This window comes from Marmota marmota, unplaced genomic scaffold, assembly GCF_001458135.2.
Source record: "Marmota marmota marmota unplaced genomic scaffold, marMar, whole genome shotgun sequence".
Lineage (NCBI taxonomy): Eukaryota > Metazoa > Chordata > Mammalia > Rodentia > Sciuridae > Marmota > Marmota marmota.
In genome coordinates, this window is record NW_025999990.1 from 18,247,558 (window position 1) to 18,265,321 (window position 17,764).

The 17,764-nt window shown below is 35.3% G+C and overlaps 1 protein-coding gene across 2 annotated transcripts in view; it reads left to right on the top strand.

The window, feature by feature from the left end:
• Acaa2 (acetyl-CoA acyltransferase 2) overlaps nt 1–17,437 on the top strand; it is a 28,818-nt gene extending 11,381 nt beyond the window's left edge. Inside the window, exons 3-10 of one of the 2 annotated variants that reach the window (XM_048806235.1) lie at nt 2,586–2,714; nt 5,065–5,181; nt 6,512–6,659; nt 8,191–8,366; nt 8,756–8,885; nt 12,768–12,838; nt 15,213–15,367; nt 15,496–15,595. In XM_048806235.1, coding sequence (XP_048662192.1) covers nt 2,586–2,714; nt 5,065–5,181; nt 6,512–6,659; nt 8,191–8,366; nt 8,756–8,885; nt 12,768–12,838; nt 15,213–15,367; nt 15,496–15,580 — 1,011 coding nt within the window. In that variant the 3' untranslated portion in view covers nt 15,581–15,595. Of the gene's footprint in view, nt 1–2,585; nt 2,715–5,064; nt 5,182–6,511; nt 6,660–8,190; nt 8,367–8,755; nt 8,886–12,767; nt 12,839–15,212; nt 15,368–15,495; nt 15,596–17,010 lie in introns of those variants that run through there. The other variant, XM_015482387.2, reaches the window with a different exon arrangement.
• Nucleotides 17,438–17,764: the final 327 nt, after the last annotated feature.

Here is a 17,764-nt window from a genome sequence, read left to right on the forward strand (position 1 = left end):
ATATATATATATATATATATATATATATTACTATTGACTGAGATGACCATAGGAGTTATAGTTTTTATTCTATTAATATGATTGATACATTAATTAACTTTCAGATATTGAACCAGTCTGTGTTCCTGGAATATGTCCAAATTGGTCATGGTGTATATTTCTTTTTATTCATTGCTAAATTCAGTTTACTAGTATTTTGTTAAGGATTTTTATATCCATATTCATAAAAGACATTGATTGATCAGTAGTTTATTTGTGATACCTTTGTTTAGTTTTAGTATCAGGATAAATGGCCTTATACCATGTGTTGGACAGACATCCAGTCTCTTCTATTTCTAGGAAGATTTGTCAATAATTCGTATTCTTCTTTAAATGTTTAATAGAATTCTTTGGTGAAGCCATTCTGGAATTATCTTTGTGCATAGTTTCTTGATTACTAATTTAAACTCTTCACTTGTCTACTCAGATTATCTGTTTCTTCTTGAGTCAATTTCTATAGTTTATATCTCTAGAAATTTGTCCCTCTTGTTTAAGTGATCTAATTTGCTGCCATTTGACTGTTCATGGTACAGTTGATTTTTGTTACTCACGGTAGTTATGTTATATAGACACCATTAACATTGAATTAGCAAATGATGTCCAAAAAACAAATTACAACAAATTTAGAGTTCTAATTGACTTGTACTTACACAGCACCTTGTTCTTTAAAACAGAATGAGTGTTTCTGTGAGCTGAGCACAGGAGGTTGGCTTTATAGGCAGAAAAGGACTGAAGAAAACAGAAGCAGAACAAAAAGAGATTGATTATGTCAATGTTACTTTCCTTCTAGGGTTAAAATAGAGGGGATATCCTTATTACACCGACTCAGGTTGACTAGAATCTCCCGTTTTGCAAAAACTGGCCTATTGAAAAGCTCAATTTGATTACATGGAACTTAGCATAAGTGACCACATTCTGGTTTGGTTTGATCTGCTGGGACCTAGATCAGGAGCCTAGTTCTACTAAACCATTGCTCCCAGAGGAAATACAGGGTCACATTCCTGCAAGTCTCTGGCCACATTTTCATTAACCATTCAAGTACATATCTTTGTTTTATGTATATTTCTGTTTTAGGGCACCTCATTTAATTTATATTATTCATTCATTAACATTAAACTGATAACCAAAGCACAATTCATGCCTGAGTGTAGTTTTTCTAATATACATATGTTTTCCATGTGGCACATCACCGCCTTCTTTTGCTTTAGGAATACTAGATAGCACTTTATCATTATGCTTGAGGGCCATTTTAAACAGCAAATTCACCAGCAAAAAAGCACAAAAATGCAAACAACATGGCATTCAGTAGACCACAAGAAGGACACATGTTTATAGTGTGAAAGCTAAAACAAGAAGGCAGAGTATCACTTGGTTCAACCTCAACTGGAAAGGTGTGTATCTACAACTCAGATTTTTTTTACTACTCTGCTCATGTTTAATCGAAAACATGCTGCAAGTACTGATTTTTGGATTATGTTATAAATTTTAGCAAATTGGTGAATTTGCAAATATGGAATCTGTGAATAGTGAGGATCTACTTACTATATTTTGAACTTGCCTATTTAGTCCACACTATTTTGAGAGGTATTTAAAGTTCTTGATGATAAAGTACGAATATACTCTGTTCTAACCCAGACACTTGCACATGATTCTGCATAAGTGAGGAACTTGAGAGTTATATAAACCAGAGTTCCCACTTCCAGGGAATGGTAGAGTCTGGATTCCAGTCTATATCTCCTAACTTCTAGCCTGATATTCTTTTTATTATCTCAAATTAGGGCTTTTATTTTTTGAAGCAGCTATTTTACCAATCTGGACACTACCAATCTAATATTATAAGAGATATAATTATAAAACAGACAAACCTTGGCAAAAGAATATCACCTCTAGCCTTTCTGATTTACTTGGTTTGGTCAGAGGCTTCAGCAAAAGTGTGTTAGTAAAGCTCCTGGGGTTATTCCAGCCAGTAGCAAGGTTGAGAACCACAGTCTGGATACATTCTCTATCTTTCAAAAAAGCCTATTCCATTTTTCTTTTTGTTTTATTTTGTTTTTATGGTTCTGAGGATCAACCCTAGGGCCTGTGCATGCTAGGCAAGCACTCTACTATAGAACTATACAACCCCAGGCCTGTAGTCCATTTTTAAGTAGCTCTGTTAAAATTTCCATCTTATATTGAGGACTTAATACAAGAATTTCTCTATGTAGCAAGCATCCTTAGTGTGTTTAAAAAGCAATTGACAGTGATAGTATAGCATTACAAATGTATTTCATACCACTGAACTGGTATGAATGGTGATGATCAATTTTATATATATTTTACCACTATAAAAATGGAAAAAACACAATTGACCAAATTATAGTATTTATCAAATCATAGGCACATATTATGTAAAATATGCTGTAGTATATGCATCATGTTTTACCTTAGGGCCATGTAGTTTATCATTTCTGATAGGTTGCCAACATTTCCATTTCTGTTGTGTTTGTTTTAAAGGCCTGGATTTATAGAGGAAATTCTTTTTCTTGTCCTTCTCTCTGATCTAGAGTTCTTCAAATGCTGCATACCTGGCAAGACATGTTGGTCTGCGAGTGGGAGTCCCACAAGAGGTCCCAGCTCTCACTGTCAATAGGCTCTGTGGCTCTGGCTTCCAATCCATTGTGAATGGATGTCAGGTATGGCAACATTTTGTTTAATTCCATGAACATTTGCTAATAGTTATTAGAAGAAATGATCCACATCAGTAGAACACTTTAGCTTTTTCATTTTATAGAGCCTATTAAGAGAGGTCAATATTTGACATTTCTTGGGAAAATATTCATAAGAAGAAAATAGTTTCTCAAACACATTAACTTTTAAGAATGATTGAAGTAGAATCTTCAAGTGGAATATGCCAGTCACCAAATGATTCCACTTATGTGAGGCACATAGGGTAGTCAAATTCATAAAGATGAAAAGTAGAATGATGATTTCCAGTAACTAAGGGGCAAGAAGAAGGGGAGGTTAATGTTTAGTCAGTATGGAGTTTAAATTTTACAAGATGAAAGCAGTTCTGGAAACATGGTAGTAATGGTTGCAGTGTGGTATGAATGTGTTTAATGTCACTGAACTGAGCACTCAGATGGTTAAAATGGTAAAATATATGTATATTTTGACACAATTTTTTCTTAAAAAAGCTAATCATGACTATCATTTTTATTGTATGGTTCCTATATGCCAAGCACTACCTGAGATTTACATTCATTATCTTCACAGTCATCCTTTGAAGCAAGAACTATTATTATTATTATTCCCATTTTATCAGGCAAGGAAACTGATTATTGTAAGAATGAAGGTTATTAAGTCACAGAGGCAGAATTTGAACCCAAGTTTGAGAGTTACCTGTGAGGTATTCTGAAATACTGAATAAAGACTATAAGGCAAGAAGGGGAGTTGAAGAATTTAAGAATATCCCAGAAAGTGTATTTTATTACAAAGGAACTGAATAATACCATTGGTAGAAAGTCTTTTCATTACAAAATAAGAGACACAGAGATATTGTAACGAATAAATAATTTTCACATGAATTTACAATAATGTGTCTTAAATAGTGCTCTGAATTTTCTTGGCTTTAATTTTTTTCCTCTTTTTTTTAGTGATTTTTTAAAAAAATAAGTGACAGCGAAATGCATTACAATTCTTATTATACATATACAGCACAATTTTTCATATCTCTGGTTGTATATAAAGTATGTTGACCCCTATTCGTGTCTTCATACTTGTACTTTGGATAATGATGTCTATCATATTCCACCATCCTTGCTAATCCCCTGCCCTTTCCCTTTCCCTCCCACCCCTCTGCCCTATCTAGAATTCATCTATTCCTTTCATGCTCCCCCTCCCTACCCCACTATGAGTCAGCCTCCTTATATCAGAGAAAACATTCAGCATTTGTTTTTTGGGGATTGGCTAACTTCTCTTAGCATTATCTTCTCCAACGCCATCCATTTACCTGCAAATGCCACGATTTTATTCTCCTTTATTGCTGAGTAAAATTCCATTGTGTATATATGCCACATTTTTTTTTTTTAATCCATGCTTCCACTGAAGAGCATCTAGGTTGGCTCCACAGTTTAGCTATTGTGAATTGTGCTGCTATAAACATTGATGTGGCTGTGTCCCTGTAGTATGCTGTTTTTAAATCCTTTGGGTATAGACCAAAGAGAGGGATAGCTGGGTTAAATGGTGGTTCCATTCCCAGATTTCCAAGGAATCTCTATACTGCATTCCATATTCGCTGCACCAATTTGCAGTCCCACCAGCAATATATGAGTGTACCTTTTTCCCCACATCCTCGCCAGTACTTGTTGTTTGTCTTCATAATAGCTGCCATTCTGACTGGAGTGAAATGATATCTTAGAGTAGTTTTGATTTGCATTTCTCTCATTGCTAGAGATGATGAACATTTTTTTATATATTTGTTGATTGATTGTATATCCTCTTCTGAGAAGTGTCTGTTCAGGTCCTTGGCCCATTTGTTGATTGGGTTGTTTGTTTTTAATATCACATTCTTAGAGACTTATTGTTTCCTGAGAAATGCAGACGATGGAAAGAGTTGGAAGAATGAAATTAATTCCTTTTTATAGATTCTCCAGATTGTCCTAATTATTGTAACTCTTGTCTTTCAGATGCATCCATTAGTAGAATAGATTTTTCTTTTGCCTGTTTAATGGTTTTGTCCTTTATCATACATTTATGCCAATATTAACATCTCTGCAAGTTTTCAAGATTTATATCAAGAATTACAGTTCTTAGCCAAAATTCAGGTAGGGTGTGTTACTCAGGCATGAACTATTGAAGTCTATTAGTTACCCTCCTATATCTTGGGAATACATACTTTAACATTTGCTTTATAATTATTTCAAAGTATTTGCTTTGGGTCACTAAGCTAGGACATGCTACTAATTTATAAAATCTTTTGTACTTCTGAATACATACTCCAAGTATAATAAAAGAACTTTTTTATTATTGTCTGATTTTAAACAGGAAATTTGTGTTAAAGATGCTGAAGTTGTCCTTTGTGGAGGAACTGAAAGCATGAGCCAGTCTCCCTACTGTGTCAGAAACATTCGTTTTGGAACCAAGTTTGGAACAGATATCAAGGTTGGAAACTTTAAAATTATTTAAAATCACTTAAAGTAAATAATTTGAATAAATATGTATTTATTTTAAATTTTAATTTTTAAAATTACTATTTTATGAGTAATTTTAATAACTTTTTAGGGAAAATACTATTTTGAAACCCATTTTGTTAATCGAGTATTGGCAAGATATGAGTAATTTGAAATTTGCAAACTATTTCATAACCCTACTTTGGTTGTTAGTTTGACATTTGAATCCACATAGAATTAGACTTAACATGTTTCCCTAGGGATGGGAGAGGTGGAAGACGAGAAGATATTAAAAAGACAGGCAAATGGTAAATTCATCCCTACTAAATGATTAGTAATCTGAGTAATTAAATCTGTACTTATAGAAATTATATTTCTGGAACAACCCGCCATTGAATAGATTTCTTCTTCATTTACATTGTCTTTGAATACAAATTATACTATCCCAAGTGAGCCAAACAAAAATTGATCCTTCCATCATCGAGAGCTATAACACAAGAATATTCATACTGATAAAGAATGATCACTATTGTTCCCATATGAAAGAGCTAAGAACATATTTACAATAGTAATGATTGACTTACACTATTCACCTGGTTTCTCACCTGGCTCTTTTGGAAGCTAAAAGGAATAACACTTAAAGAATGTGTGTTTTTCAGCAGAATTTAAGATAACAAATAAACTTGAGAAATCCTTTGTAAAGACAGCTCAGTAACTCAAAGGTGCCAAGGCAGCAAATGGGACACACTTACCAGAGACTTTAACTACTTGGATAATAATTAAAAATCCTTTCTGATACTTAAGGCCCCTCTCTCAGGTTCTTTTCAACCTAGTAGTAATTGATAGAACCACCTGTACTGTCACTGAATGCATGGCCTGGTTAAGGAGCACAGGCATTTCCTGTAGTGCTCATGAATGGTTTAAAGAGATGGCCCAAGTAAAATGTAAAATAAGGACTCGGTGTCGAGTTTCTTACAAATTACAACCATGAGGATTTAATTTTTAATCATAGGGCAACTTCCTATGTCCTCATCTTACACATTCAGTACTGTTAGCTCTCTCTAGAGCTCCATATGTAGAAGCCAAATGAATGTGTGCATTTGATTGTGAAGTGTTGCAATTTGGAGCATTTTTTAAAAATATTGGATTAAAAATATCACAGACCCCAATACGAATGGTAATAGCAAATATCTATCAGAAAGTCCAATTTTACTTTTTTATTGGAGTTGTTGATTATTTAAATTTAAAAATTATAACGTATTACTTTCAAAAGACTTCAACAAATCACTGTTTTAATGTTTTTTGTTTTTTGTTTTTTACAGATGGAAGATTCTCTGTGGGCAGGATTAACAGATCAACACGTTCAACTCCCCATGGGAATTACTGCAGAGAATCTTGCTGCAAAACATAAAATAAGCAGAGAAGAATGTGACAAATATGCCCTTCAGTCACAGCAGAGGTGGAAAGCTGGTCAGAAAAACTGAGTAAAATCATTATCTATACAAAAGATTTTCAACCTTTAAGATGATAACAACTGTTCAATAATATTAGCTTAAAATTCATACCTTTTTGAAAAAATCACATTTTTCATTATTCCTTTTATTTTAAATAATAAGATATTTTATTGCAAAATTAACTAAGAAATTTCTCTTTTGAAATACGTTCATAGTATTTAAAAGGTTATAATATTCCTTGGCCCTATCTGGATATGTGAATTTTGTCCTAATGGGTCCTATTATAATAGAACATGAAGAGGCATATGGTACCCTCCTTCAGCGGTGATTGCTCACTGTAGCAGCTGAGACAGAGAGAATGTCCTTTCCCAGGAGTCATGTCACAATCACAAGTGGAAGGGGCAATATAAAGAACCACTGGGTATCTTTTTATGCTCCTTTCTTCCATTCCTAATGGGAATCATTGCATCTGATTCAGAGATTTGATGAACCCAAGACCCTAGCTGTAGTGTTCTTGTGAAACACACTGCTATTGATCCAGTCCAAAATGAACATGATAGCACCTGGCTTATCCATATGGCAGTTTGAAGGAATCTGTTAGTCTTCTGACAAAGATTTTTTAAATTAAATTGTAAAAAGGAAGCAGAAACTCTTATTTAGGAGTGGTAAATAGTTGAAGTAGTGAAGGTAAAGTCCATCTTAACATTTTGGAAGGATAAGTGAAATAGAGCTGAGGCCATCCAGTTCATATGGGCTTCTTAGTTATACATTTCTAGTAGAGGGGTATTGGTCTAGAGATCAGGCACTATCAGTTATATTTCAAGTTTTGCCAAGTAAGTCTAGTTCTGGACAAGTTATCTGATGTCCGTTGAGTCATTTATTCACTTCACATATGTAAAACAGAGATAACTATATCTACCTTTTCTATATATCTCAGAGAGTTATTGTAAAACCAAATAAGGGCAGATAAGGGGAGTATTTTTCCAACTATAAAATGATATAAAAATTAAAGTGGTATTATTACTGACTCAACCTGTCTGCAACTGTTAATTACTATAGTCAGTGGAGGTTCAAAGTAGATTAGATGTCTTATATATAATTGTACATGTGATAGCTCATAATTTCTTCAGGTTGTCTCTCATTGTTAAATTTCAGTTATAGGTTACTTGGTGGCATAGACAACTTGGTAACTTTTTAATTACTTCTTATTTCAGTCAAAGAAGTTAAATCCATGTAGTGCCATTAATACCTATAGATAACTGACAAATGCTGCTAACAGTTTAGCAGTATCTTGTTAAAAAATAAATGCAGTTTTAAAAAATAAAAATGATCATTTTAAAAAGATTCAAAATGCATTTGCATAGATGCAGGACAGTATGTGGAATCCTTCAATAGGGAAATCAAGTTGTGTAAGTAGTAAAAGATTGTATTAAAGTACATTGTGAGCAAAGAGTAGGCCAGAAATTAAATTGAAAGACATGTTTGATTTCTTGTTTCTCTTCTTTTTTGGGGTTTTCATTCTTACAGTAGTCTTTCTGCTATTTCAGCTAATGATGCTGGCTTCTTTAATGAGGAAATGGCACCAATTGAGGTGAAAACAAAGAAAGGAAAACAGACAATGCAAGTGGATGAGCATGCCCGGCCCCAAACGACTCTGGAGCAGTTAAATAAACTTCCTCCAGTGTTCAAGAAAGAAGGCACTGTCACTGCGGGGAATGCATCTGTTAGTGTCACCACACACCCATAAGCTTAAACTCTATTGATATGTCCCTTGTCATGAAGTCTCTTTTAAAAACTTTCATGCTAGTCTAGTCTTCCTGGTAGTGTTTGAATTCTGTTAATTTGTTTTTTCCCAGTCCAACACGAAAGTTCACTTTTCGTTGATATTCTTTCCTATTTTCACCTAGTGAAGTTGTATTCTGTGCCTAAAACAATTGCTATAATCCACCAGAGTACCACCATGGTACTTGCTGTGTCCCAAGTTATGCTATTGCTTGCTATGTACAGCCCCATTCCTAATTCTAGTCTATTAGTAATACGATACCATTAGTTTAAACGTTGACTAACTAGATTCTTTTACTAGTTAGTTAATCTACTGTTTTTGTTTTCAAGGGAGTATCTGATGGTGCTGGAGCTGTTATCATAGCTAGTGAAGATGCTGTTAAAAAACATAACTTCACACCACTGGCAAGAATTGTGGGCTACTTTGCATCTGGATGTGATCCCTCTATCATGGGTATTGGTAAGTCAATAGTGAAATAAATCGGCTCTTTTGTATTTCTGGAGATAGGACTTCTTTGTCCCCCAGGAGTCCTGAAAAAATAGCCAAATCTAGGCCTCTCATGGAGAATGGGAGATTGGTTATCAGTCATTTAAGCAAATCATCTTTATGAAGAACTGTCCTGGACACAATAGGAAAACCAAGACTATGCAAACTCCCTGTGGGCAGCAATTGTATCTTTTTTTTTTTTTTTTTCTTTTGTGGTACTGAAGATTGAACCCAGGGCCTTGTGCATGCAAAGCAAACACTCTACTAACTGAGCCCTATCCCCAGCCCCAGCAATTTTATTTGAGATACCTAAAATTAACACACAGAAAGTAACAGAGGAGAATGACGTGGTTCTGACAGGATCAAATAAATATGAGATGGGAGAAATCATGGAATGGACTAGAGAAGGCCGCTCAGAGGAGATGGCACTACACCTCCCCCTGGGTGTTCTATACACTGTCACTAAAGGATCTCACTCAGTCTTCCAACTCCCAACTCCAAACCGTGAGACTTTTGTGAATGAGAAAATTGAAGCTTAGGGAGATTGAAAGGTTCCAAATCAGTAAGTGATGAGGCCAGTATGTGAATCCGGGTATCTCTAATTAAAGTGCTCTTTTCATTGTGAATTAAACACATTATCTCAGGAAGTCAAAGTAGTTCTCCCCTGGTTCAGTTGAGGCTTATCAGCAAAGTGTAGACTTATAAGCAGTTATCTAGATTGACAGTGTACTAGCTAAAGGAAATTTAGAATTCACTGCAAACATGTATAATCTTGACTTAAAACTTTTACATTAGAAGTAAAAGAGCTTTTTGTTGCATAACTAACTAGGTACCACAGAAGCTGAGGATTTTAATAGTTCTTGTCATCTTTCTTTGGAGAAACAGAAAGTCAATTAGGTGCCTCACTTGCAAAAATTAGACTGGTGCTCTGAGACTTTGATTTATTCCACCAATGATCTTCACCCCCAAGGAAAAGCCTACTCCAGGGTAGGGATTTCAGATTCTGATAGGACCAAAGATTTTCCTATGCACTTAGGACTTTTCAGATTTGCTTGGTTTTTAATATGGGTCCCAAGAAGGAAGGAAGTTAAGATATTGCTGAACTTCCATGCCTGAGACCTTAAGTATAGACTTGCAGTTCCTGCTCAGATAACAACACCTGTGCTGATTTGGGATTGAGCCAATATCCAACTGCATTTGCTACCATAACTTTCAGTAAAGATTTGTCTCTATGAATTCCTAGGAAAGAAAACTGGCATATTCATAGCTTGCGAGTTTTCACCACTTGTCTCAAATTTATGTCAGCAGTAATGACATAATTTTAGACATCAGCTAAAAATCAGATTGTTTTTTCTGTTATATCCTTAAAAGTTTATAGTATTCAGCTACCCATCATCAGCAAAACATAGCTTTTGTCTTAGAAATAGAAGATAGCTTGAAAAATGAAACATCTGTGTATTGGTATGGCACATACATTTCAGGATCTAGAGCAACAGTTCCCACCCCAGGTGATCATCCACCAGCAACCCCATCCCCAAAGATTGTGTTCCAGTAAGTCTGGAATGGAGCCCAAGAGTATGAGCTTTGGGGGTTTTTTGTTTTGTTTTGTTTTTTGTTGTTGTTGTTTTTGAGTACCTACATGCATTGATGGTCCTCCAAATTTATCTTATTGTCTAAATAAGTAATTTATTTTACAGTTTTTCAGTCTAATCTCATTTACTAGGTTCTTAAAGATTAGCATTAGCAGGCTGGGGATATAGCACAGTTGGTAGAGTGCTTGTCTTGCATGCACAAGGCACTGGGTTCAATCCCCAGCACCACACACACACACACACACACACACAAAAAGCATTAGCAAAGAAAGGTGTAAAGTACAGTGAATGCAAAAAGATTTTCTTTTTCCCTCAGAGCTTGAGCAGAGCAATACATGCCATGTCTCACAGTGTCAGATGCCATCTTCACCTAGAAGCTTATCTGTCACTTATAGCGTGGGATTAAACAAAGTAATTTAGACAAAGCACCCCAGCTGAATCAACAGGTTATTGAGCATCTAGTGGGGGCTAATTGGCTAATCTAGTTCCTCATTTGTGCAGGTACCTAACATGTAGTAATCCATAGTCATGCAAAACAACTGCAGACCTAGGGGAAAAGGGGACTTGAAGAGAACAGTAATGGCTCTGAGGAAGTGCACAGTTATAGATACTGTTCCCTGGAACTCTGGAGATGGCAGTGATGGAGATCAATGGCTAGAACTTTGAACCTTTTTAGGCTGGAACAGCTCTAGCTTTATCTTTAGTAGGTTTTATTTGTAGAAAAAATTTCAGTGCTTTAAAAGACAAAGGTTAACAACCCATGCAAAAAGCATATTTTAATTAAAGCTTGAAGCCCACAGTCACACAGCTGTGAGTGACAGGAGACAGGGTTAGAAATAAGGTCTCCTTGTAAGAAAGCCAAATTTTTCTGAATCCCAGGAATAAATAGAATTGTCTGAGAAGAATATAATCCAGAGTGGTCTGGGAAGGGTCAGGTTGTGGCCCTGCATATTGTTAGAAATGACTAATGGTTCTGAGTTAGCATGAACATATTGAGTGAGCATTCTGATGTTTTTGAAGGCATGGAAGTGCGGACAATATCTTAGCACTGTCAGCTTTCAATCTGTGTATCTTTTACCACTGAAGTGTACTTCGATCCCCTTTCTCTTTAAAATTAATGATCTCAGGTGTTTTGTTATAGTAATGTAGAGCTGACACAGTCTCCTGACCATGCCAGATAACGGATGCTATACTGTTTACTACCCATTCATTTTCATGTGTTGGATATACAAAGTGAATCTGGAATTTAGAGTCCATATGAAATCAGTAGCCACACAGAACTGCTGCTTTAAATTGAAAACATTAACTGGATGGTCCTGCTCAATAAACAGACTTGTCCAAAAGAGCATTTAAACTAGGCAACAAAGTAAGTTAGCATTATATTTAAATTGCATTGTGTTTTCTTATAAAGATTCATTTTCCATTTTACCTTACATATATTTGAAACTCATTACAAAAATTTGAGACTTGAATTCAATGAAGCATACCATATATTTTTTTATTGGTAGACATTTATGGCAGTTTTATACTCCAAGAATAAATAGAAAAACAGATAGTCTTCTCTAGCCAGACTTTTTAACTTTTAGAAAAAAATATTGATTTACCTAAATATTATGACTGATGTTAACTGGTGATCATCAGAAATTGGGAGCTAAATTGTGGTTTGTGTTTCAGAAATCTTGGGAGGATTTCTGTTTCTTGAGTAAGGGGTCATGTTTCCTTAACTTGTCTGCCTTCTGTTAGAGTTACAAACATTTCTTTAGTTCATATATCTTCTCTCCCTGAAGTGCCTGGAGCTTCCTGTCTGCTCTATCCCTGTGGAGATGCTGCTGCTATTTCTTCCCTTTTATCCATGTAGGCCTGAAAATTCAGAATGTAACATGCTCACTTCCATAATATGACTACACATGGTTTACGACCCCAGGAGAGCATTCATTCTGCTTGCCCATTTGAGATCAAGCATGGTCTATAACTGACTGTGAATCCCACATATGTCTTCTTTGGCTATTTGGAATCCTAAAGTCGTTTCTGGTAGAACTTTTCATGTATGTCTGTCATCTGCAGTTTGACTGCATAGTCAAACACCCTTTCACTTTGGTTCCAACTTCTGCTTCTTTACTGTGACATCAATTAATATGTGCTGGCAAGGTAGCAAGATTTGTGATTGCTAAAAACCATCACATTATTTCTTCCTTGTTTTGTAAAGGAGAAGTTTATATATAAGTAAGATGATTTTATTTCTATATAACTTATTCTTGTATAGGCCCTGTCCCTGCTATTAATGGAGCACTGAAGAAAACAGGACTGAGTCTTAAGGACATGGATTTGGTAGAGGTAAGTGTTCTGTTTTTAAGACATGAATAAGCCACCTACTTTTATAACATAAATGGCTTTAATTTTATAGCTCTTTTGTTTTGATCCTAGTAATCTTTTCAGATGGGTTACATCTAAGCAAGCATTGCCTTCATTACATGACTTGTGCTGGTACTTTACTTATATTTGAATAATTTGAACTGATTTCTCCTTCAAAATATAAGTTCCTAGAAACTTCTTAGGACTTTATAGAACCCTATCACCTTTTAGACTATCAATATGCCTGGTGATTGAAAATTGCAGAAGATGGGAGAGAATAATACCCTTAACCCTGTTTTAAATAATAAAGTCAAAATATATAAGCAAAAGAATTGACCTAATAGAAAAGCACTATCTAGTACTAAATCTAGCAGTTTCTTGCCCTTCTCCCCAAATTAAGGTTCCTCCCAAACTTATCTTTGGCTTTTATACTGTAATTGTGTCTTGATCTGGGATGTGCCTATCAGTTTTTGTCAATGGCAATTTTAATTTATTGTTAGAGTGATTTTCTGTATGTGTGGTGCTGGGAATTGACACATGCTAAACACATGCTCTACCACTGAGCTGCACTCCCAGCCCCAAGCTTGACTTTTTTAATGTTAATATTAGAACAAAGATGTACTACGCTTTTAGCATAATTAAAAGAAGAAGCAGAAAAGAAAGTTACTTAATGATGATACATTCTACATTTGGGGAGTGTTTGAAAATTTTAGGTAATTGAGCTCATTCTGCTTGGCATTGGGAAATATTGAAGTTGATAGAGAAGAGGTAGGCACATGTTTGATTTCCTGTGTGGCAGTATATCACGCAGGAAACCATGGTTTTTAGAAAAATAAATGGTTTAACCTTAACTCTGCTTCTATTCTTAATAGATTACAGTACAGAGTCTCAAGGGCTGCTTAATTATCATATTTGTATCAGCAAATATGTACCACTACATTTCTAACTTTAGACTTACTTCATGCTTTTAAAAAACATTAAAAATTAGCAACTCTACAAAGTTTTTCATAATCATTTATAAATGTATAGATACTCAAGGACATAGTTCTCAGCAGTTTTCCCTGGCTTCAGAAGCCCACTTTCACAACGTATTCTAGATCTTTTGGTATCTCCTTAAAGATGAATATATATACACATACATAATATATACACATATGTATATATGTGTGTATATATATATATACACATACATAATATATACATATATGTATATATGTGTGTGTATATATATATATACACATACACACATACATATATTAGAATGTTGATTCCAAGGCACCATTTTGGAGAACACAAAAATATAGTAGGAAAGAGAACAAGACTAAAATTTAACCCTAACTCTATAAAAGTTATCTTTCTCAAAATCAGTTTTCTTTCTAAAATTCCTACACTAAAGTCAGGAAAATACAGTACTGTAAATGAAACAAGGCGATTCTCATAGCCAGACTTGGTGAGTATGTAACCATGGGATTCCTTTCAGTTCTACCACATTTCAACATAATCACCATTCCCTTTGTCACTTTCTTGTTGGAAGGATGGCCTTTAGTACTGGATAATAATAGCAGCAGCCACACCCTGAGTACTTGCTATGTGTCATGTAATCCACTAAATACCTACTGTTCATGATTTTATTTATCCTTGACCATAACTCTTAACATAACACTACAGTTGAATTTTGCTATTGAGGAAATGTGAGTTTAAAGACAGTATAAAGAACATGCAGAAAGTCACACACTAATAAATGATGTAACCAAGACTTGAACCTTACGTCTGGCTACAAAACATATGGGCTTTCTGCAGCATCTCACTGCTTCTAGTGTGTGTGTCCACTTCTAGGATTACCAAGAATTTCTTTCTTTTAAGGGAGGCATGGGATTTAAAGTATTGTTTAGTAAATATACCCATTTTTAAGCCTTATATCTTTTGTAAAGGAACATACTTCTAGTTAACCTTGAACATGTTTATTTTGACTGATATTAATGAATACTTTCTTCTCTATCTCTCTTAAAACCTAATTTCTGGGCTGGGGATGTGGCTCAAGCGGTAGCACGCTTGCCAGGCATGTGTGCGGCCCGGGTTCGATCCTCAGCACCACGTACAAACAAAGTTGTTGTGACCGCCGAAAACTTAAAAATAAATATTGAAATTCTCTCTCTCTCTTCTCTCTCTCTCTCTCTCTTAAAAAAATTTTTAAAAAAAACCTAATTTCTGTATACAGAATGAGAATAAATTCACTTAACATTGTGGGATAATTTAAATAGGAAGAAGTAACAGAATTAGCTTCAATATGAGTAAATGTTTGCTTAAAAATAAGTTTGTGAAAAAAAGATTTTATCAGTGTTAACTTTTTTCTAAGGTGAATGAAGCCTTTGCTCCCCAGTATTTGGCTGTTGAGAAGAGTTTGAGTCTTGACCCAAGTAAGACTAATGTGAATGGAGGAGCCATTGCTTTGGGTCACCCATTGGGAGGATCTGGATCAAGAATAACTGCACACCTGGTTCATGAATTAAGGTACTTGCTAGAAATTGCTGCTTTGGGGATGACTATTTTTAATGGAAATGTATAAATTTAGGTTTCCTCATGACAATGCAATATTTTTCTTTCTTCTTTTTCATATCCTGTGCACTGGCTCTGAGCAGGAATAAGCTGTTGGGGCAATACTTTGCAACTGGCCTTCCAGAGGGGTCGGGTGACTTGTTGGTGGCTCTGCATTTGGGAATCTGAGCTCTTCCTCATGTTAGTTTTGTGCACTGTGCAGCCACCCAGCGTGTTCACTGAGGGTGCAGTGCACATCTGGTCCTTCCCTGATGCTGGTGAGCAGATGATGAGGCCCTGGTCTTCATGGCATTTTAATTCCTGCTGCAGTAGTAAAACAAAATTACTTAAGAAAATAAGCAATTATTGAGTAGGTACTGAGCTAGATACAATCCTTCAAGGAATCTTAAGGAAGCGGGCAGTTAGGGTCTGAGCTAAGTTTTCCCCTTCACTGTCCAAGGCTGCATAGAAAACTGTGGATTCATTTGTGGATTCAGTACTCTCTAGTTTTGATAGAAGAGCTCTTCCTCCTAGCCCTGTGCAGTTTGGGGCCATTTTGCACTGTTAGTAGGAAAATTGCATATGAAACTAAATATATGAGTCTGTTAGGCTAGAGTAAATGGGACTCATTTCACTTAATAATTCACTGAGTTGAAATGAATAATTAACATGTACAAAAATAATGCCTGGGTAATTTTCTCATTGTCACCATATCAGAACTGAGGAGTAAAAACAGATGTCACTTTGTCTAGTTTTAATGAAAAGGACTTGAACTTTTTCTAAAATATCTGCTCTTTCATGTGGACAAACTTTATTAATTGCATTTATTTTAAAGTGCATAAGAATCTAAAATCGTCTAAGTCAAAGGGGCTGAATATTCCTTACTCCTTCCTCAACTTCCTCCATTTATTTAAATTACCTCCTGTTTTCACTCCTTTCTTATGGCACACCTAAGCTTATTATGTTTGTTTCAGTTCCTCCATCCCTAAATCCATTCTCTTCTTAGATTATCTCCCTCCTCTGTGTTACTTTTTTGATGGTTTTTTTTTTTTAATTTTTAATTTTTGGTACTGGGGATTGAATCCAGGGGTGCTTTACCACTAAACTACATCCCCAGTCCTTTCTATTTTTTGTTTTTGAGATAGGGTCTCACTAAGTTGCTTAGGGCCTCACTAAGTTGCTGAGGTTGGCCTTGAACTTGCAGTCCTCCTGCCTCAGCCTCCCAAGTTGCTGGGAATACAGGCACATGCCACAATGCCCAGCTTGTTGTTTATTTTTGAGTAAAAATATTCAACTCTCCAAATTATTTCCCCTATTGTAACTATAAACCAAATTTGAAGATTGGGAAATGACTGGGAAGATGAACTGATGAATAATGCAAATGTGGGGCTGGAATTGTGGTTTAGTGGTAGAGCGCTTGCCTAGCATGTATGAGGCACTGGGTTTGATCCTCAGCACCATATAAAAATAAAATAAAAGTATTTGTCTACCTACAACTAAAATATATATATATATATATATATATATATATATATATATTAAAAAATGCAAATGTGACTAATATCCATTCCATGTATTAATTCTTGAGAGTAGATTTCAGCCATTGTTTTCTTTCTCAGGCGTCGAGGTGGGAAATATGCCATTGGATCAGCTTGCATTGGCGGTGGCCAAGGCATTGCACTCATCATTCAGAACACAGCCTGAGAAGAACAAGGAGCCCACCTATGCTCCACCATGCTTTACTTGGCCAGGCCACAGTGAAACAGGTGACCTCCAGAGCTGCTGCCACAACTGGCCAAATCATATCCCAGAAACAGTGATTGAGTTTGATCATACCTTGGTGAGGCAAAAATACATTTATCATGAATAATAGCCCATGCCACAAGCAAGTTCTTTCAAATTTACACCAGTCTAATACAATGTATTCCTGAACTAAAATCCAATTAAGGAAAGCCTTGAGGAAAATGGAATCCTTGCCAAATATGCATCACTATGCCTTAGATAATATGATTACAAAGAAATTTAATAAATGTTGCCTTAACTTAAGCTAATTTTTGTCATTTTATATTTTTAAAATTTTTAATGAAAAATTCACATTATAGGAAATTTATCATTGTAACCATTTTCAAGTGTACAATTCAGTGACATTAAGTACATTCATATTGTTGTGCAAATACTACTATCCATCTCCAGAACTCTTTTATCTTGTAGAACTGAAAACTCTGTACCATTAAATAACTCCCATTCCCCCAGTTCCCAGCCCATGAAACCCTCCATTCTACTTTCTGTCTCCCTCTGTATTTCACCACTCTAAGGACCTCATACAAGTGAAATCAAACAATATTTGTCCTTTTGTGACTAGCTGATTTTCAC